Source organism: Ursus maritimus, unplaced genomic scaffold (assembly GCF_017311325.1).
Source record: "Ursus maritimus isolate PB19 unplaced genomic scaffold, ASM1731132v1 scaffold_12, whole genome shotgun sequence".
NCBI lineage: Eukaryota > Metazoa > Chordata > Mammalia > Carnivora > Ursidae > Ursus > Ursus maritimus.
In genome coordinates, this window is record NW_024423564.1 from 29,158,443 (window position 1) to 29,179,733 (window position 21,291).

The 21,291-nt window shown below is 36.7% G+C and overlaps 1 protein-coding gene across 4 annotated transcripts in view; it reads left to right on the forward strand.

Annotated features, from left to right (window-relative positions):
- The window catches only part of ZNF644 (zinc finger protein 644), a 100,608-nt gene that overhangs the window by 48,941 nt on the left and 30,376 nt on the right, over positions 1-21,291 (forward strand). For 2 of the 4 annotated variants that reach the window (XM_040627051.1, XM_040627053.1), the window contains one exon: positions 6,277-6,356. The exons of the other annotated variants lie outside the window; for them this stretch is intronic. In XM_040627051.1, coding sequence (XP_040482985.1) covers positions 6,310-6,356 — 47 coding nt within the window. In that variant the 5' untranslated portion in view covers positions 6,277-6,309. The remainder of the gene's footprint in view (positions 1-6,276; positions 6,357-21,291) is intronic. 4 annotated transcript variants of the gene reach the window in all.

Consider the following 21,291-nt stretch of genomic DNA (forward strand, 5'->3'; position numbering starts at 1 on the left):
CTTTACTCTGTCTTTGTTACTAAGGAAAATATGTTCAGTGGAGTGTGATAATATATTTTTCAATAATTATTCATATATACCAATATTTGGTTGTACATACCTCACATTAATCACAACATGTAATAGCCTTGTGATAACCTGTATTCTGCACTATGGTTTTCAATCATGGCTGTACATTTAGCTCCCTAGGAGTTTCTTTTAATGTGTGTGTGTGTGTATATATTCTTTTAACAATGAATCCTTTTAACTCTTTAAATATATTTCAAATTAACAATACCAGAGCCACATTCCTAAATTCTTCAGAGGGAGACTGAGCATCAGTATTTTTCAAAAGTTCTCCATTTGTAGACGTGGTTGAGGAACCTGTTTTAGATGATTCTACATATTAGAGTTGACTGGGGATACTTAAAACTGTGGAAACTGAAAAACTATAGCAAATTTGAATCAGAAACTCTAGGGAAGAAGATCTGGCAATCTGTGTTTTTTTGAAAAGACTTAATTTTTCACTGTTAGGGTTTTGACCACTAGTTCACAGTTTCCTCAGCCATAGAAAAGGACATTTAGCAAACTATCTTAAGGTCATTTGCAAGGACCTTGAATGTAAAGTTTTTTATTTTATGGGTTCAGAGGAGATCCACATGTTTAATATTTTCAGGTATAGGATAGCTAAGTTGTTTTCTTCTGACCATTAAGGAAATTGATGTCCATATCTATCCAAATAGAGATCCAGCTCATTGCTGCATAGTGTGCAGTAATACAAGTAGGCAGGACTAAATTTTTTTTTAGACAAATCTGCTCATATGCCCAAACACATATTCTTTTTTAACTCCCTACATTTAGCATTAAGCATGGTGGAGGTGATCTTAGTTTGGTATATTCATAGGGCAATAATTACTCGTCATTCACATATATTACAAAAGACCAGGACCTTCATAGCAGTATGAGATAAGTGTATTAGTCTACTAGGGCTGCTGCAAGAAAATACCATGGACTGGGTTGGCTTGAACAACAGAAATTTATTTTCTTACAGTTCTGAAGGCTGGAAATCCAAGGCAGGTTTGGTTTCTCCTAAGGCCTCTCTTCTTGGTTTTAGATGGCCGTTTTCTTGCTATGTCCTTACATGGCCTTTTATTTGTGTATGTGCATCTTGGTGTCTCTTTGTATGTCATAATCCGTCCTTTTAAGGACACCAGTTAGACTGGTTTGGGGCTTACCCTAATGGCCTCATTTTAGTTACCTGTTTAAAGACCTTGTCTCTAAAAAGAGCCGCAATCTCAGTACTGGGGGTTGGGGCTTCATTATATGATTTGGGGGGGAGCACAATTCAGTCTGTAACATTGAGTTCAAGATGTTCTATATAGCTGAATGAATTGAGTTGAATGAAATTATGTGGAATTGTTTTTTTCTAAGAAACATTTTACCATACCATTTGAGTGCAATAGCAAGATGTAATACATCAAGTCCAATATGTAACTTTTGGTTTACTGTGGTAAATACCTTTGCCATCTGAAGGTATTTTAAAGTATTTGGAAAAAATGTCATAGATCTGGGAGGGTATTATAGCTTTATGGAATGAATTTATTTTAAAAATTCATTATGACCCATTTTAATTTTTATGATATTGTCATAAAGAAACAATAAAAGTTTGTTCTATTGCTGTTTAAAGCAACCTGAAAGCTAATGATAGAATGACAAATGTTGTAAAGATTTATATTACTCTTACTTTCCAATTAATAGAAATATTAAGTAAGTTTTTCTCTTGTGCATACACTGATGGCTAGGGAGAGGCAGTTACCCAGAAACAGGCAATGTGTCTGGATAAAACAATTAAAGTTAATAAAAAAGAAAGTTTGCTTTGTTGATTCCCATAATTGACTGATCGCAGGCTTTCTTATTCACTTATAGTTAGCCTGCTTTTTCTGTGTCCCTTCATTTAGGTATTCAAGTACCTTCTAGTTGCTCAAAATATAGTACATACAACAAAAATGTGGTTCCTATTCTGTTGGAACTTGGGTTCATTGGGAGAAATACATTAATCAAAAATGATATAAATTAAATATTCTAAAGACATTAGAGCTCTGAAAGGAACAGTTCTTCAAAAGCCTCTGACAAAGGAACTTGACATAGAGCGCTTGAGGAAGGCTTCCCAGAGTAAGTGACATTTAGAACTGTGATCTGAAGGAAGTTTAGGAGTTAAGGTTAACTAAATTTATGTGATGGAGGGTGGGCAGAGGAGAGCAGAGGATTCCAGATTAGAGGAACTTCTTGTGCAGGGGCCCTGTGATGAGAAGGGACACATTGGGGAATCTGAGAGAGGGCCAGAGTGGTTGAATCCCTGAGAACTGTGAGACCAGATGGAAAGGTAGGCAGGACCCAGTAAAGCCTTTTCCGCTGTGATAAAGATTTGGGACTATGTCCTGTGAGAGAGGAAAATGTTAGGTTCCATAGAGGAGTGGTCAGCTTGAAAAGGTCAATCTGCTTATAGATGTGAAGAACTGATTAGAAAGGAACCAATAGATCCAGTTAGAAAGCAGATGCATTAAGTTTTAAAAATTCTTTCTGCTTGTGACACTACAGAAATATACGGGAGTCACCCTAGGTACTGTTTTAGATGTCAGGGGTACATCAGTGAACAAAACATTAGTCTTTGCCCTCAAGCTTATTTTGTAGTGGGGGAGAGAAAATAGATAATCAAATAAGTATATAATCTGTCAGTTATTAATAAGTACTGTGAAGAAGAATAAAACTGGAGAGGGGGGTGAAGAGTGACTAAGGGTGCTGTTTTATTTAGGTTGATCTAAGAACTGAGATCATTGGAACTGAAGGAACTGATCTATGCATATACTTGGAGGAAGAACTCCAAGCAGAGAACGTTAAATGCAAAGTACGTGGGGCCTGGTCAAGGAACAGCAAGGAGGCCAGCATGGCTGGGATGCAGTGATAAGAAGTGTTAGGAGATGAGGTCTAGGACTTAGTGCATTATATTTGGGTTGGACATGAACTATATGGCATTTACTACTTTGATATTTTATATATATAGCTTTATACTAAAATTTAGTCATTTATTTTGTTGGCAATATAGTTCATGAAAGTAAAATAGTATTATTAGGTTAGACCAATTCCAGTGTATGGAGGGGTGGTTTCCACACACCACCAGGCAGTTCTCCACATACCAACCTCGTGTCCTACAATTCAGCTCAATTCTGATACTATTTCACAGGTTAATGTTACAGTCCTTCAAGACTCCTCCCTCCCCTCGACTTCGGGTGCTAATTGTAAGCTCAGGTTGTCATCTGCGCTTCAGAACTGGCTACCAATTAGAGGTTCCCACAGCCCTGTCCTTAGACTTACGATACCAGTTGCAAGTCCAGGTTGTTACCTTGTTACCTGTACTTCAGACCCACTGGCTGTAAATCAGGGGTTCCCATGACCCCCTCCTTGGGTTTGATTAATTTGCTAGAGCAGCTCACAGAACTCAGGAAACCAGTTTACTTACTAGATTTCCAGTTTGTTGTAGAAGGATATAACTCAGGAACAGAAGAAAGTCATAGGGCAAGATATGTGGGAGGAATTGTGGAGCTTCCCTTGTCTTCTTTACACTGTCTTCTCTAGGCACACAACTCTCTTAGCACATCCCTGTGTTTACCAATCCAGAAATTCTCCAAACCCCATCCTTTTGGGGTTTTATGGCAGCTTCATTATATTTGCAGGATCCATTAAAGCATTAGCAGATGTCAGTTGACCCAACCTCTAGCCCATCTCCCCTCCAGAGATCAGGTGGGTGGGACACATAGCACTGCACCTTCTGGCTAGCAGTCCCCAACCTTAGGTGATTTCCAAAAGTCATCCCACTCATATAACAAAAGACATCTTTATAACTCTCTACTCTTAGGAAATTCCTAAGGCTTTTATGAGCACCGTGTCAGAAACAGGGAGGAAGACCAAATATGTTTCTTATAAATCTCAATATCACAAGTATTTATCATTTAATAATTTTTTAAAAAGATTTATTTATTTTAGATAGAGAAAGAGAAAGAAAGCATGGGGGGTATTAGGGGCAGAGGGAGAGGGAGAGAGCGTCTCAAGCAGACTCCATGCTGAGCTGGGAGCCTGACGTGAGGCTCGAGCCCACGACCCTGAGGTCACCACCTAAGCTGAAACCAAGAGTTGGATGTTCAACTGACTGTGCCACCCAGGTGCCCCTCAGTTTTCTAAGAGCTGTTTTGTCTTCTTTTTATTTTTTATTTTTTTAAAGACTTTATTTATTTGAGAGAATGAGGGAGAGAGCATGAGTGGGGGGAGGGGCAGAGATAGAGGCAGACTCCCCACCGGGCAGGGAGACCGATGTGGGGTTTGATCCCAGGCTCTTGAGATCATGACCTGAGCTAAAGGCATTTGCTCAACCGACTGAGCCACTCAGGCACCCCCCCCTTTTTTTTTTTAAGATTTTATTTATTTATTTGACAGAACACGCACGCACAAGCAGGAGGAGTGGCAGGCAGAGGGAGAGGGAGAAGCAGGCTCCCCATTGAGCAGAGAGCCTGATGATGTGGAGCTCAATCCCAGGACCTTGGGATCATGACCTGAGCCTTAAGCAGATGCTTAACTGATTGAACCACCCACGCACCCCCTCAGGCGCCTGATATTTTGTCTTTTTAAATAAGAAAATACAGTCATCAATAATACAGAAGATTAGTGTTACTGCTTGAATTGTTGTACCACCTTCCCCAACCCTGAATTCACCCCCGCTGCCCAGAGTAGGACCTGAAGTAGGTACCTCGGAGTACCTTAGAGTAAACCTTATTTGGAGATAGAGTATTTAACAAAGGTAATCAAGTTAAAGGTAGGTCATTAGGGAGGATGGGGCAGATCCACTTATAACTAACTGATGTCCTTATTAAAAAAAGGGATGTTTGGACACAGACATGCATATGGAGGGAAGACAGAAGAGACATAGGAAGATGATCAATAAGCCAAGGAGAGGCCTGGAACAGATCCTTTACAACTCTTCTCACTGTTTCCCTATACTTAATGAGGGTAATACTTTTATAAAGCCTTTAGGTTGAGGGGTGCCTCATTGAGGGTATGGCTCATTAAGCCTCTGAGTCTTGGTTTCAGCTTAGGTCATGGTCTTGGGGTCGTGTGGGATTGAGCCACAGGTCAGGGTCTGTGCTCAGTAGAGAGTCTGCTTGGAATTCTCTCTCCCTTTGCCCCTCCCCCCTCAAATAAATAAATAAAATTTTAAAAACCCCTTCAGGTCTTTAACTGTGTGTGTTTTACTAATTTCTAAAGCAATTTAAGTCTTTTAAGAAAACCTGAAATTAAAAGACAAGCAACAAAAAGTAAACACTGCAGCATTATATTCATAGTTGTTTGCTTTCTAAGAAAGATTAACTTTGAAACTATAGGTTCTTCAGGGTAATACAGATGTTTTCCAAAAAGATTGACCTTTTTGTTTAGTTTTGTTTTTAAACTTTTGTACCAAATATTTCACAAACTTAGCTACTTAAAATTTATTGTCAGATTGGTTTTTATTCCATTTCAATATTATATTTCCGTAAAACTTTTTCTGTTGCTTCAGAGTGGTGTGTTAAGGAAAAAATTTGCCACCACTTGGTGGCACTGCTTGGCTTAAAAATGAATCAGATTGTCTGCTGTTAACTGCTGTTCTACATAAATGATTAAATTCAGAGGGGATCAATTTGATATTAAGCAATTTAGTATTATAAATATTTGATTCTTATTTTGTAAACAAAATAATAATTGGTGTTGTAAACTTGAGTTGTATTAAATGCTATATGGAATATAAAAATATAAACCAAAGCTTAGTTTGGTAGGGAGGGAAGCATTCCAATTTTTGATAGAAATATCTTTTTAGTTCAGGCATCATTTATATTCTGCCTTAATCTTCTTTGTCTCTAAGTGTCAGAAACAATATTTTTAATATTAGAAACAAACATCTTCAACTTTTCTTTAATGTTACAATTTTCCAAGATGTGTATATAAAGCTAAGAAATTGGATTTTTCTTTTTGGGTGATCAAGGCAAATTAAACATATAGGAAAATAGAATATATAAATGTGTTTATGTCTTTCTGCAGCATACTGAAAACTCAGGCAGTCCTTTTTAAGACATTTTATTTGTTTCATTTAAATAGAGAAAGGATCCAGAAGTGTAAAATATGGGAAGTTATTATGTCCCAGACATGAATTTTACTCCTAAAAAGTTGATATCTAATATCATAATAGCTAAAGCATTTGTAATTATTGTATTCTAGGTTGCATGTACAGCATATAAAAGATCGCGATCCATGTCTTTAAAATTCAGATGTAATACATACAGGAAAGTGCACAAAGTGTAAGTATACAGCTCAGTGAATCACCACAAAGTAAACACCCCATGACTACCACAGATCAAGAAATAGAATACTGTCAGCAACCCAGAAACCCCCTATGTTTCCTTTCCCAGTCACTCTCTCTTTCTTATTTCCTTGGAGCAGCCATTGAGGCCACTTCAAAGAATATGTTTTTTAAGACCTACTTTTGTACTTTTATATAAATGGAATTATATAGTAGCATTATTTTGTCTCTGCTTATTTTGCTTAACATTAGGTTTGGGAGGTTCATGGATGTTTTCAGATGTAGTCGTAGCTCACTTGTAGTATTTTATCACTGTCTTTTTATTTTTGGACATTTGGATTGAATAATACTGTCATAACATTCTTGTATGTGTTTCTCGAGGCACATGTACAATATTTATGTTGTGTAGATACCAGGAGTAGAATTGCTGGGTCGTTGGTGTATATGTGTTCAAATTTAGAAGATAATACAAGAATTGTTTTCAATACGATTGTACCTATCCCATCAATAGAATATGAGGGTTCGTGTTACTCTGTATTTTCACCAGCACTTGGTATTAATAACCTCTTTATTTTAGTCCTTCTGGAAGATGTATTTCCCTGATTCCAAATAAGAGTGTACCTTTTCATAAATACTTTAGCTGTTCATATATCCTCTTTTGCGAAGTCTCTTCTTTCCCCCCACTTTTATTAATTATTATTATTGAACTTTCTGTATTCCTAATTTATAGGAGTTACATACTTTATGGATATGAGCCCCTTTTTTCCTATTGGTGTTTATGGCTTTTTGTTTTTAGGAGTTTTTATATGTGCAAGATACAAAACCTTTGTTGAGTTAAATTTGTTATAAAAATATATCCCACTTTGGCTTGATTTTTACACTACTATTACTATTTTTGATGAAAGGAAGGTCATAATTTTAATGTGGTTCAGTTTATCATTGTTTTCCTTTATAGTCAATGCTGCTTGTATCCTGTTTAAGCGGTCTTTCCCTGCTCCAAGGAGATGAATATCTCTCTTATGTTATCTTCTAGAACAATGGTTCTTACCTAGAGGCAATTCTCCCTTCCCTCACCCCACACCTTCCATCCCTGTGCAGGAAATTTGGTAATGTTCAGAGACATTTTTAGTTTTCACAACTAAGTGAGTGGAGTACTCCTGGCAGAATCTAGTGGGTTGGCTAGGGATTCTTGTAAACATCCTACAGTGCCCGGAATGCTAAACATTCTATAACGCACAAAACAGCTGCCTAACCCAGAGTGTCACTAGTGCTGAGGTTTTAAGACTCTGTCCAAGAGACTTTATTATTCTGCTTTTTGCTTTCTGCCTAGAACTGATTATTTATATTATTTTTGCATATTGTTTATTCGTTTAGTTTTACTTTCTACCTAGAACTGATTGTGTATACACTTGACCCTTGAACAGCATGGGGGTTGGGGCACTGACCCCTGCGTAGTCGAAAATCAATATATAACTTTCGACTCCCAAAAAATTTAGCTACTGATAGTCTACTGTTGATTGGAAGCCTTACTGACAACATAAACAGTCAATTAACGCATATTTTCCATGTTATATGTACTATATACTGTATTCTTACGGTAAATTAAGCTAGAGAAAAAATGTTAAGAAGAACATAAGAAAAATAATATTTATAGTACTGTACTGTTTTACTGAAAAAAATCCATGTGTAAGTGGACCTGAGTAGTTCAAACCCATGTTGTTCAAGGGTCAACTGTATTAATGTGAAGTGTAGTGGTCACTTTTTTTTTTTTTTTTTTTTTTTTTTTTTTTTTTTTTTTTTTGTTCCTTAGGGATATGTATGGTATGAAGCACCATTTATTGAAAAGATTGTCTCCCCCCTGGTCGACAGGATCACCTTTGCATATAAATCAAGTGACCATATATACGTGGGTCTGCTTTTAGACTCTGTTTTTTTTCCATTGGTTTACTTTATCTACCCTTACACCAAAACCATGCTGGGTTTTTTTTTTTAAACCATGCTGTTTTAATTTATATGTCATTATAGCAGTTCTTTACATTCAATAAGGCAAAACTTTCTACCTTGTTCTTTTTTTTTTTTCTCAAGATTTTATTTATTTATTTGACAGAGAGAGACACAGCCAGCGAGAGAGGGAACACAGGCAGGGGGAGTGGGAGAGGAAGAAGCAGGCTCCCAGCGGAGCAGGGAGCCCGATGTGGCTCGATCACAGGACCCCGGGGATCACGCCCTGAGACGAAGGCAGATGTTTAACGACTGAGCCACCCAGGCACCCCTGCCTTGTTCTTTTTGATTCTTTGTACTTCCATATAAATTTTGTAGCCACATTGTCAGTTTTACAAAAATTGAATTTATTCATTAATTTGAGATAGAGTTGACATCTTTATGGTATTGTCTTCCAGTCCATGAATGTCATATTAACCTTTCATTTATTTAGGTCAGGAATCTCAAATTCTGCATTCTCAAGACCCATTTAAATTCTTAAAAAGAACTTTGTTTATTTGGTTATATCAGTGTTTCTCATCCTTGGATAGTTGACATTTTGGGTTAGATAATTTATTGTTTGTGGGAAGAGTTTCCCAGTAAATGTTAACATAAATATTTTGTGAAGAATATACTTTCTAAAACAAAACTTAGTGGAAAGAGTAGTTTCACATTTTTGCAGATCTCTGTAATATCTAGCTTAGTAGAAAACAGCTGGATTCTTAAACCTGCTTCTGCTTTAATCTGTTGGAATATCATGAGTCACGTAGACTATGAACAACTCCATTGTATAGTTTTGAGAGAATGGGAGTGAAAAAGGCAGATCAGGTCTTTGTGTTATTATGAAAATAGTTACAATTCTAAAGATCCCCTGGTAGGGTCTCAGGGACCACCCCCCCCAGCCCAGAGGTCTGCAGATCACACTTTTGGGAACTGCTGCCATAGAGATTACAACATGCATCTTTGACCTATAAGAGTCTAATTAAGTTATTTTATATTTTCCAGACAATTAAAACACTTTTAATTCCATTAATTCTCTCCCCTTTGCCCTATTTTCTGTAATACTCATCACTATTTTTAACTCCATGTGTATTTTAAGCCCCATAAGACATCATCATTGTTTTATCTCATTATTTTAGATTTACCCACATAGTTACCTTTAAAAGAAAAAAATCTTTATTTATTTATTTTAGAGAGAGAATAGGAGTGTGGGGAGGGGCAGAGAGAGAGGGAGACAAGCAGACTCCCCACTGAGCAGGGATCCCAACATTGGACCTCGATCCCAGGACCCTAAGGTCATGACCTGAGCCAAAATCAAGAGTTGGACGCCTAATTGAAGCCACCCAGGCACCCCATATAGTTCAGATTTTATCACTTTTTATTCTTTCTTGCATCTTCAGTTCTCCATTTGTGATCACTTCCTTTTTTTGAAGAGTACCTGTGCTGAGAAATTGTCCATATTTGTTGTCTCATCATGTTCTGTATTTCACCTTCATTTTTGAATGATAGTTTTTACTGGTTAGAATTCTGGGTAAGCAGTTGTTTTCTTCTAACTATGATGTTTTCCCTTAATTTCTGGCGTCTTGTTCTTTCTTTTCTTTTTTTTTTTTAAGACTTTATTTATTTATTTGAGAGAGAGACAAAGACAAAGAGAGACATGAGCAGGGGGAAGAGGGAGAAGCAGACTCCCTGCTGAGCCGGGAGCCTGATGTAGGGCTCAATCTTGGACCCCGGGATCGTGACCTGAGCTGAAGGCAGACGCTTAATGTACTGAGCCACCCAGGTGCCCCTAGCTTCTGTTATTTCTCTTGAGAGATTAGTTGTTAGTTTTGTCAATGCCTTCCAGCCAAAAAGACCAGCAAGAACACTTACAATTTTTTTTATACTTGTTGCAGTGAGGGAGTCTGCGTGTATTTATACGGAAACTTCAGGTGTTTTGTTTTGTTTTTTTTTTTTAAGATTCTATTTATTTATTTGACATAGAGAGAGAGACAGCCAGCGAGAGAGGGACCACAAGCAGGGGGAGCAGGAGAGGAAGAAGCAGGCTCCCAGCAGAGGAGCCTGATGTGGGGCTCGATCCCAGAACACCAGGATCACGCCCTGAGCGGAAGGCAGACGCTTAACGACTGAGCCACCCAGGCGCCCCCCTTCAGGTGTTTTTTTAAGAGGGTATTAGAAAAATCCTATTACAGGATTTGGACTTTGGTCGAGTAGTTTTAGAGGATATAAGGAAGTAGAAGTTTGCTGCAAATTGGTTGCTGTCAGAACATGGGAGCATTTTAATATTGCCATCTTTTGTTTAATTGAGGTAAAATTCATGTAGCATACAATTAATCATTTTAGATGTACAACTCATTGTTATTTAGTATATTCATAATATTATGGAACCACCAGCTCTCTTGTTTCAAACTGTTTTGACACTCTTACAGCTATGTAATTATTTCCTATTTCCTCCTTCCACTATCACCTGATACACTTTACTTTTTGTCTTTTTGGATTTGCCTAATCTGGATATTTCACACAAAAGGAATCATGTTAATATGTGACCTTCATGTCTGACTTCTTTCATTTAGCATAATGTTTTCAAGGTTCATCCAGGTTGTAGCATGTACTTTGTTTCCTTTTTTGGCTATTATGAATAATGATTCTGTAAACATTCATGTACCAGTTACTGTGTGTACATAAGTTTTCATTTCTCCTTATATGTATCTAGGAGTTGAGTAGCTGGGTCGAAAGGTAATTTTCTGTTACCTATTTTTAAGACACACCAAACTGGTTTTCCACAGTGGATGCACCATTTTACGTTCTCACCAGCAGTGGACGAGGGTCTCTGTTTCTCCATATTCTCATCAACACTTGTTATTTTTCATGCTTTTCTTTTTTTTTTTTTTTAATTAAAACTATTCTGATGGGTGTGAAGTGGTATCTCATTGTTTTCATTTTCATTTTTAAAAATTTTTTAGAAAAGATTTTATTTATTTGAGATAGAGCACTCCCTTCTGGCCTGCAAAGTTTCTGCTGAAAAATCCACTGATAGCTTTATGTGGTTTCCCTTGTGTATAACTGTTTTCCTTTCTCTTGCTATTTTTTAAATTCTCTTTTATCACTTTTTGCCATTTTAATTACTATGTGCCTTTGTGTGCGCCTCCTTGAGTTGCTTTTATTGGGGGCTTTCTGTGCCTCCTGGATATGGATTTCTGTTTCCTTCCCCAGATTCAGGGAAATATATTTCTTCAAATATTTTTCTGCCCCCTTTTCTCTCTTTCTCCTTCTGGGATCCCTATAATGTGACTATTACTACACTTGGTGTTACTGAGTTCCCTCAATCTATTCTCATTTTTTATTTTTTTTAATTTTTTATTATTTTTTCTCCTTTTCAGCCTGATTACTTTCCATTATTCCATCCTTCAGATTGCTGATCCATTCTTCCACTTCTTTTAGTCTACTATTCCCTCTAGTGTGTTTTTAATTTCAGTTATTGAGTTCTTCATCTCTGATTGGTTTTGTGTTTTCTGTCTTTTTGTTGAGGATCTCACTGAGGCCCTCCACTCATTTCTCAAGTCCAATGAGTATCTTTATGACCATTACTTTAAATTCTCTATCATGCTTATTACTTATCTCCATTTCATTTAGCTCTCTTGCTGTGATTTTGTCCTGTTTTTTCATTTTGGACATAGTCCTCTTTCTTCTCATTTTGGCTAACTCTCTGTTTCTGTGTGTTAGGAAAATCATCTATTTCTCCTGCTCTTAAAAATAGTGGCCTTATGAAGAAGAGGTCCTGTAGTGCCCTGCAGTGCAATGTCCCCAGTTCACCAGAACTTGGCATTTCAGGAGTGTCTTGTGTGTGTGTTGCTTTTTTCCTACTGTTGTGGCTGAACCACATTTGCCTTCAGTCCAGTCATCTGCAATGGCTCTTTGCCTGTTGTGGCTGGGGTTTGGTCCCTGTGGTGTTAGTGGGCCAGTCTGAGCCTCCTTGGGCTTGAGTTGAGTCAGATCAGGTGTTTGCCAGAGCTGTGGTAGCACTGATCTGCAGGACACTTTCTCTTTGTCGCCCCTGAGAAGCTTTTGTTGGTGGGCAGGGCCTGCAGTCAGACCAAATGTGTGCCCCATCCCACTACTAGGGCCATAGTTGGACAGGTGTGTGTGGTAAATTATTCCCTCTACCTGGGGCATGAGTCATTTTGGAGTTGTGCTTGTCCTTGTCAGGGCTGCTTGCACACTGCCACCCTTGTGGCACTGCTTTGGATGGACTCCTCTGGATCTGCAGTAGAGCATGGGGACAGGGTACAGGGTGCCAGCAAGGTCTCTGCCAGTCTGTTGCAAGAGGGGACCTGTAGCTGCCCAGGAAAACTTTTGTCCAGGCTGGGATGGGGGGACCGAATCTGCAGAAGAGCGTGGGGGTGGGGAACCCTGTTAGAAAGCTAGATAGAGAGTGTTTGTGCTGTACTGGTTCCCACAGGTATCCTTGTATCTAGGCTGGAGGGTATGGGAGGGAAGTGATACCTGCTAGCTCTTCTGTTGAAGTCTTCCAAAGATCCTGACCCCTCCAGTGCATGCTCTGGGATTAGTAAACCAATCTCCCTCCTGTATATACCCCAGGTGTTTTTCAGACTGCTGCTTCTATGTTGTATCTCATCAGGGCTGTTTGTAGTGCTGTCTCTTGAAGGGAAGGACTCAGTTTCCTCTCACCCAGCCTGCTGATTTTTAAAGTTCCAGTCCCTCTGGTTTTCAAAGCCAAATGTTATGGGGATTCATCTTCCCAGTGCAGGTCCCCTATGCCTGGGGTGCCTGGCAGGCGGTCTGTTCATCTCCCTTCTTTGTGCCTACAGCATCCCTCTGTCCTGCAGACAGTCCCATTGGTCAGTTTGGCCCCTACTATGTCTCCACCCTTCCTACCCTCTTCTCTACATTTAGCTGTGGACATTCTGCTCTACCAGTCTTTGGGTCATTTTCTGAGTTATTTACACTGATGTGGGTATTATCTGGTTGTGTCCATGGGACAAGGGGAGCTTAGGGTCCTCCTTTGTCATCTTCCATGTTCTCAGCTGAGCCTTTGTCCATTTTTTAAATTGGGTTATGTTTTTGTTGTCCAACTGTTAATACATTCTGAATACTAAACCCTTATCAGATACATCTCCATAATGCTCTTTGATGAAGAAACTTTTTTACTTTGATAAGTCCAAATTATCTATTTTTTCTTTTGTTCATCATGCTTTTGGTGTCAAATCTAAGAACTTATTGCCAAATACAACATCGTAAAGATTCATCCATACGCCTTCTTCAAAGAGCTTTACTGTTTCAGCTATTATATATATATAGTGTTGATCCATTTTGATTTAGTTTCTGTATGTGATATGAGGCAGGGGTCCAGCTTCATTATTTTGCCTATGTTGTTCATTTGTCGTAGCACCATTTGTTGAAAAGACTATTCTTTCCCCCATTGAATGGTCTTGGCACCTTTGTTAAAAATCATTTGGCCACAGATGTTTGGGTTTATTTCTCAATATTTCTCAATAAATTTCTCAAAGAGTCCCAAATCTTTTCCAGTGGTCTCTAGGTCTCCCATTATGCCAGTACCACACCTGATTACTATAGCTTTCTAGTAAGTTTTTAAATCAGGGTGAGTATTCCTACTTTATTTCTTTTCAATATTGCTTTTGTTCTTCAGAGCCCTTGCAGTTCCATATGAATTTGAGGATTAGCTTATCCGTTTCTGTAAACAAAGGTTCTTAGAATTTTCATAGAAATTACACTATAGATTACTTCACTTTGGGAAGTTTTGTCATCTTAACAATATTTCATCTTCAAATCCATGAACATGGGTTGTCTTTTCCATTTATTTATACCTTCTTTAATTTCTTTCATCAGTGTTTTGTCATTTTAAGTGTATAAGCCTTTTACCTCCTTGGTTACATTTTTATTAGGTATTTTATTTTGGATGCTTTTATAGATGAAATTTTCTTAATTTTCTTTTGGATCATTCATTGCTGGCATAGAGAAACACAACTGATTTTTGTGTTTTGATCTTATACTTGCAATTATGCTGAGTTCGTATATTATCTTTATAGGATTTGTGTGTATGTGTGTGTAGTCTATGATGTTTTCAAAATACATAAAATCATGTCGAGATAGTTCTATTTCTTCTTTTCTAATTTGGATGCTTTTTATTTATTTTTCTTGTGTAATTGCTGTGGCTAGAACTTCCAGTTACAGTGTTGAATAGCAGTGGTGAAAAGCAGGCAGTCTTTTACTGATCTTAGAGTGTGAAAGCTTGGTTTTTAACCAAGTTTTAACCATTGATGAGGATGTTAGCTCTGGGTTTTTCATGGATGCCTTTTACTGAAATTCCCTTCTTTTCCCGGTTTGCTCAGTGTTTTGTCATGAAAACAGTGTTGGATTATCAGGTATTCTTTCTGTGTCTGCTGAAGTGATCATGTATTTTTTTCCCTTTGTTCTATTAATATGATGTATTACATTGATTGCTTTTCTTCTTTTGAACCATCTTTGCATTCCTGGAATAAATCCCACTTGGCTATAATAGGTAACCCCTTTAATGTTGGATTTAGTTGGGTAGTATTTTGTTGAGATTTTTACATTTGTGTTCGTAAGGGGCTGTAATTTTCTTTAAAGTATCTTTGTCTGGCTTTGGTTTTAGGGTAATGTTGGCTTTATAAAATGTGTTGTGTTTCCTCTTCCATTTTTAGAAGTTTGTGAAGGAATGGTGTTAATTCTCTAAATGATAGAATTTATTAGTGAAACAATCTGATCCTGGACTTTTAACTTTTGGGGAGGTTTTTGATTACTGATTCAGTCTCTTTACCTGTTATAGATCTGTTCAAATTTTCTATTTATTCTTGAATCAGATTTGTGTTTCCAGGAATTTGTCCTTTTCATCTAGATTATCTAATTTGTTGGTGTCTAATTGTTCATGGTATTCCATTACAGTCCTTTTAATTTCTCTAAGGTCTGTAGCAGTCCCTCCCTTTGTTTCTGATTTTAATTATTTGCATCTTCTCTTTTTTTTCTTAATTTCTTTGTCAGTTTTGTTGATCTTTTAAAAGAACCAACTTTTGATTTGTTTTATTCTATTTTTATATTTTACCTGTCCCCTAATATTTATTAATTCCTTCCTTCTGGTTTTGGGTTTAGTTTTTTTTTTTTTTTTCTTGTCCCTTAAGGTATAAAATTAGGTTATAGATTTAATATCTCTTTTTTTTTTTTTAGAGAGAGCACACGAACATGGGATGAGGGGCAGAGAGAGAGAGAGAGAGAATCTTAAGCAGGCTCCATGCTGGGCGTGGAGCCCAACACGGGGCTTGATTTCACAACCCTGAGATCATGACTTGAGCTGAAATCAAGAGTCACATGCTTAACTGACTGAGCCACCCCTTGTAATCTTTTTTAAATGTAGGCATTTATAGCTATAAATTTTCTTCTGCGTACTGCTTTTGCTACATTCATGTCTTGGTATGTTGTGTTTTGTTTTCATTCATCTTAGGTTTACCATTTTAATAAATGAATTTTAACTAATAGGGAGGGTAGACTGAAACTGGTATCCCAGCTTATAATTGGTAAAGGAGGTAGCAGTTAGCTCAGTGAGAGAAAAGCATGTTTGGTACTTTGTGTTACACAGTGACCTTGTCTGAAGTGATTATTCTGTGAGATATTTTATGTTCAACAGGAAAACAGTATGATTTAGCTGAAGGCATCAGATTAGTGCTTAGACTTTAGGAGCTAGCTGCTCCCCCCCCCCACCCCAGGCTAATTATTATCTCTTTATATGTTGTTGTTGTTTTTTTCTGCAGCAACTTTTAAGATTTTCTCATTGTTTTGCAATGTTATCACTTTTACTGTGATGTATTTAGGTATATTTTTCTTTTATATATCCATCTTAGAGTTCCTGGTGCTTCCAGAAGCTGTGGCTTGATGTGTTTGGTCAAGTTTTAGAAAATTCTTTTTTTTTTTTTTTTTTTTTAAGATTTTATTTATTTATTTGACAGAGGCAGCGAGAAAGGGAACACAAGCAGGGGGAGTGGGAAAGGGAGAAGCAAGCTTCCCCACTGAGCAGGGAGCCTGATGCGGGGCTCGATCCCAGAACGCTGGGATCAAGACCTGAGCTGAAGGCAGATGCTTAACGACTGAGGCACCCAGGCACCCGAAGTTTTAGAATATTCTCAGCCATTATCTTTTCAAGGATTGTGTGTGTCCAATTTTCTCTCCTTTACTTCTGGGATTCCCATTAAGTATATGGTAGATCTTTTTTATTGTATCATCTTTTGGCTCTATTCCTTTCTCTGTTTTCTTTTTGTGTCTCCTTTCTTCATTCTTAGACACTTTATTCTGACCTAGACACCACACCGGAAACCCACCCCCCCCCACTCCCCTTTCCCCCCAGTTTTATTGAGATGTAATTGACATGTTAATAAACTCTTTAATTGTACCTAATTTTTAGTTTTGTTGCATGGTGACCAGAGAATGTGGTCTACATGATTTCTATCTCTATTGGAAATTTCTCTGTGGCTATTACAATATATAGTCAGATTTTATAAATGTTCTATTTATGTTTTGAAATAAGAAAACCTATTTATATTTAAAGTAAGAATGTCAGTTTCTTGTTGTATAGTGCTCTCTATATATTTGGTCATGGCTTTTAGACTTTTTTCTTTGTATATTTCCTAAGAGAATTTTGAAAAACTGGCATCTTTAAGATGGCATTTGGATTTCTTATCATGAGTGAAAATAATTATCAGTGTTTATATATTGTGTATATGCTGTAAATCTAATTTCTTCAAAATCTTTGCACTGTAGATTTAATTCATTCAGCTCACTGAAAATGTTGGCCATGTAACATACTTAACAAAGCCAGTCTTACTAAATCAAAGTAAGCCTTTGTCAGTAAATATGTGGCTTTACTTTCTAAATTCAAGGATCATACCTGGCACTGTTGACAACCTTTTCATTTCTGAATTTTAATTCTAAAACTGGGAAATGGAATGAGGGGGTATGAAAGAAGGGAAAGTAGGTATGGAGGGATAGAAGGCAAAGTGAGAGACAAGACAATGGAATCTTGCCTTGAGTTTTTCAGTGAACTAAAACTATATAGCCTTTCCATATTGTTTTCTTTGCTGCCATGGCAAGGAAGTATTTCTCAAACCTCCTTTTATTTGGTACCCAGAGGTTTTTATATAGAGCATTATCAAAGCAGTGCACAATACCAAGGTTCTGAATGGTGGCACTTTTCTAGACCCTTGAGAGATTCTGTTAACGAATACAAAGATCTATGCCCTTGAAATTTAGTTCTATAGGAGGGTTACACAAACAATAACCATAATAAATATTACACAGTATATTAGAAAGTGATAAGTGTTCTGGGGTAAAAAAAGGGTAAACCAGTGTAAGTTTATTTGAGAATGCCCACAAAGTAGAGAAGGTAAGGGAGTTTGGGATATAATTTTAATCAACGTGGTCCAGGTAGGCATTATTCAAAAGAAAATGGTTGATGAAAGGCAATGAAGGAATTTGCCATGAGTATCTGGGAGCAAGAGTGATCTAGCTTGGGAATAATCAATAATACTAAGACCTCAATATGGTAAAGAATGTGTTCAAGGAATAGTAAGAAAGCTGGTGTGACTTGAACTGAGTAAGTGAGTTGGGGGGAGGAGTAGGAAGTGGGGTCAAAATGTTGCTGGAAAGGATCTTTGTAGGACATTACAGGTTATTATAAAGTTGTTATTTTTTTTCTCTAAGAGGATAAGACCAAGAGCTGTTGAAGGATTTTGAGGAACATTATCTTTCTTAGGTTTTAAAACAGTCATGTGGTTGCAGTGTTGAGAATAGACAGTAGGTTGGTAAGGGTAGATGCACTAAGACCATTTAGGAAGCTATTAAAATAGTACAGGGGAGAGATAAGAGTGGATCTGGATGTAGCAGTAGCGAGAAGTGATTGGATTCTGGATATAATTTAAAGATGGTGGCAATAGGATTTCTTGATGGCTTTGATATGAAGTGTGAATAAATGAATAAAGAAGATTGCTCCAAGGTTATTGAGCTGAACAACTAATGGAGAAAGGGAAGGTTGCAGATTTGTGTTTGGGATCCTTTTTAAAGTGAGAGAAGAGTGATCTTGAAAGAGGAGATAAAACTGGAATATTGTCCTTGATCTGTAGACTTTTGGGGAGAAATGTTTAAAGCCTCCCTCTGTGACTGTCAGTTTTGCTTAACACTTGTAGCTGTTTACAATTTATGTATTTTGTAGCCATTTTGTTGTGTACAGAGGGGTTCATGAATACTATATCTTCTTGGTGAATTGTATACTTTATTTTATGTAATATTCATTTTTAGCAGGTGTAGTGCTTTTTGCCTTAAATTCCATTAGATTGTTCTGATGGTAGTTATTATTATACTAACATTTGCTTAGTTTATCTTTATCATCTTATTTTTAACCTCAACATTTCCTTTCCCTTTATAAACAACATATAGTATATTTCAAAACAAGAATGAATGCCTTTTTCTTAATTTATAAGCTTTTAATATTTATTGAGAAGACTGATGTGTTTGGACTTCTTTCTGCTTATTTTCTCTTTACTGTCTTCTGTTACTTTTTATTTTAATTTAATCAATCAAATTTTCTTTACTTTTTAATTCTATAGGTTTGAAATTTATATGTTATTTCTCTATTTTATTTGGTCATCCTTAACATTTTAATACATTTTTTAAGAGATTTTCTTTGAATCAGTGTCCACTAGTCTAACTTCCCATGTTGAAATCTTTTGGGCTTTTAGTTTCCATATTATTACATACCATATAATGGTATATAATAATATAATAATCCTTTTTTAACAATTATCAATTGTTAATACGTTTAGTTGCCTTTTTCAGTGGTTTAATTGCTTACTAATGTTTACTGATTCTTTTTTTTAAGATTTTATTTATTTGACAGAGAGAGCACAAGCAGAGGGAGCAGCAGGCAGAAGGAGAGGAGGAAGCAGGCTCCCCACAGGGTAGGGAGCCAGAAGCGGGGCTTGATCCCAGGACCCTGGGATCATGACCTCAGCCAGAGGCAGTCACTTAACAGACTGAGCCACCCAGGCACCCCTGTTTATTGATTCTTATGTCTTTCTTTTTGTATATTCTTGTCTCTGTGCTGAAGAATTACTCTATGAGTGAATGATAAACTTTTGGAATCCTTGCTTGTCCAAAATGTCTATATTTTGTTGTTATGCTTGAGTGGTACTTTAGCTAGTTATAGAATTCTGGGTTGAAAAGTATTTTCACATTTTTCACCATGATGCTGGCAAAAAATTGTAATACTGTGGGAAAATAGGCATTCTTACACATTGAAGGTAGATATGCATATTGTTAGAAATTTGAGGAATGATTTGGAAATGTGTATTAAACGAAAATACACAAGCAACTTTGAAAAATGTGTATCATTGAAATAACACTATATGGCTATCTATATAAGGTTATTTATTATAGCATGTATATTATCTAATCCTATTTCTATAAAGATAATCATAAAACACATACATGTCATATGTTTGTATGAATAAGAAAAAGGAGTAGAAGGATACACCAGACTATTATTACATTGGTAACTGAAGTGGGAGAGAGTGGAAAACTTAGATGAGATAATTTATTCAGACAGATTTGATTTTAAAATATCATTTTTCCTCAAAAGTCTGAGATACTGCTGATGAAGAATTGTGTATTTTTTTTTTTTAGGTAGTCTAGTTTTTATTTTTATTTTGTTTTCTGGAAATGAGTAGAATTCTACCTTTTATTCTTAGAATTACAAAATTTCCCCAGGACTTGTCAAGAGGCATGTTTTTTTCTTCAGCCACTGAGCACTGATTGGGCTCTATTAATCTAAAGACTTCTATATTTCTTGAGCTCTGGAATTTTTTCTATTGTATCCTCTTCTTTATTCCCCTGGATTTTTTTTCCCCCTGTAATTCCTACTTGCTATAATCTGTGGATTTAACTTTATGGGGTTTTTTTACTCCCTTTTTAAGAAGTCTTTGTTCTGTAAGAGTACCTCATTTCATCAGCTATATTCACTCTGTTTTTCACCTCACCTAGTGAGAGTTGTTGTTATTATTGTTGCTGTGTAGTAATTTTTTATTTCAAAATTGTCATGCTTTGCTCAGAGTATATTGTACTTCTTTTCTTAAAACACAGTAGGTTATAGAATTTGAGGATCTTAAGTATATTTACTTATTATTCTTCTAGTGACCTTATAATTTTGATAAACACTTAAATTTATATATTTCAGTCACTTGTATGAAATAATAAAAAAACACTTAACACAATAATTTTAGCCATTTTCAGGACACACCTCTCCCCCACATTCCGCCTTTTGGAAAAACTTTTCTGAGATGGTAGGTGAGTGGTGAACTTAGAGACCCTGTGCCATGACACTTGAATATTATATATTCTGTCTCTATATAAAATAATTTTAACACCAAACTTTGATGTTATTGCACCTTTGACTTAACACTCTCGACAGTGAAAAATCTGTTGCTTTTCTGATTCATATTTTTTGGTATAAAACCCATTTTTAATTTTTTTGTTTGTTTTATTTGGAATTGCCATCTCCATTCTTTCCAGTAGTCCTCGTCTATGACTGTTCTAGGTGACGGTTTTATCCACCTTGGTATGTCTCTCTGTTCTGGTTCATCTGCTTTCATTTCATTGGCATTTTATGAGAGACAAAAATTAAATTCATGTTCTGATAGACCGACCCTATGGAATCAGAAACTCTTAAATCCTGAGTGGCCACTTCATGCCCTTTTTCCTTGGGGCACTCGGTCAAGCACGTAATTCCCTTCTTTATTGCTTATTGAATATTGTTTTACTGAAGCCCTGCTTTATCCTTACAAGAGTGTTATTCCTATAGCCCCAGCAACTCCTAAGATGTTTCTTCTGAGCTTCTGCCCATTTATCCTTAGTAG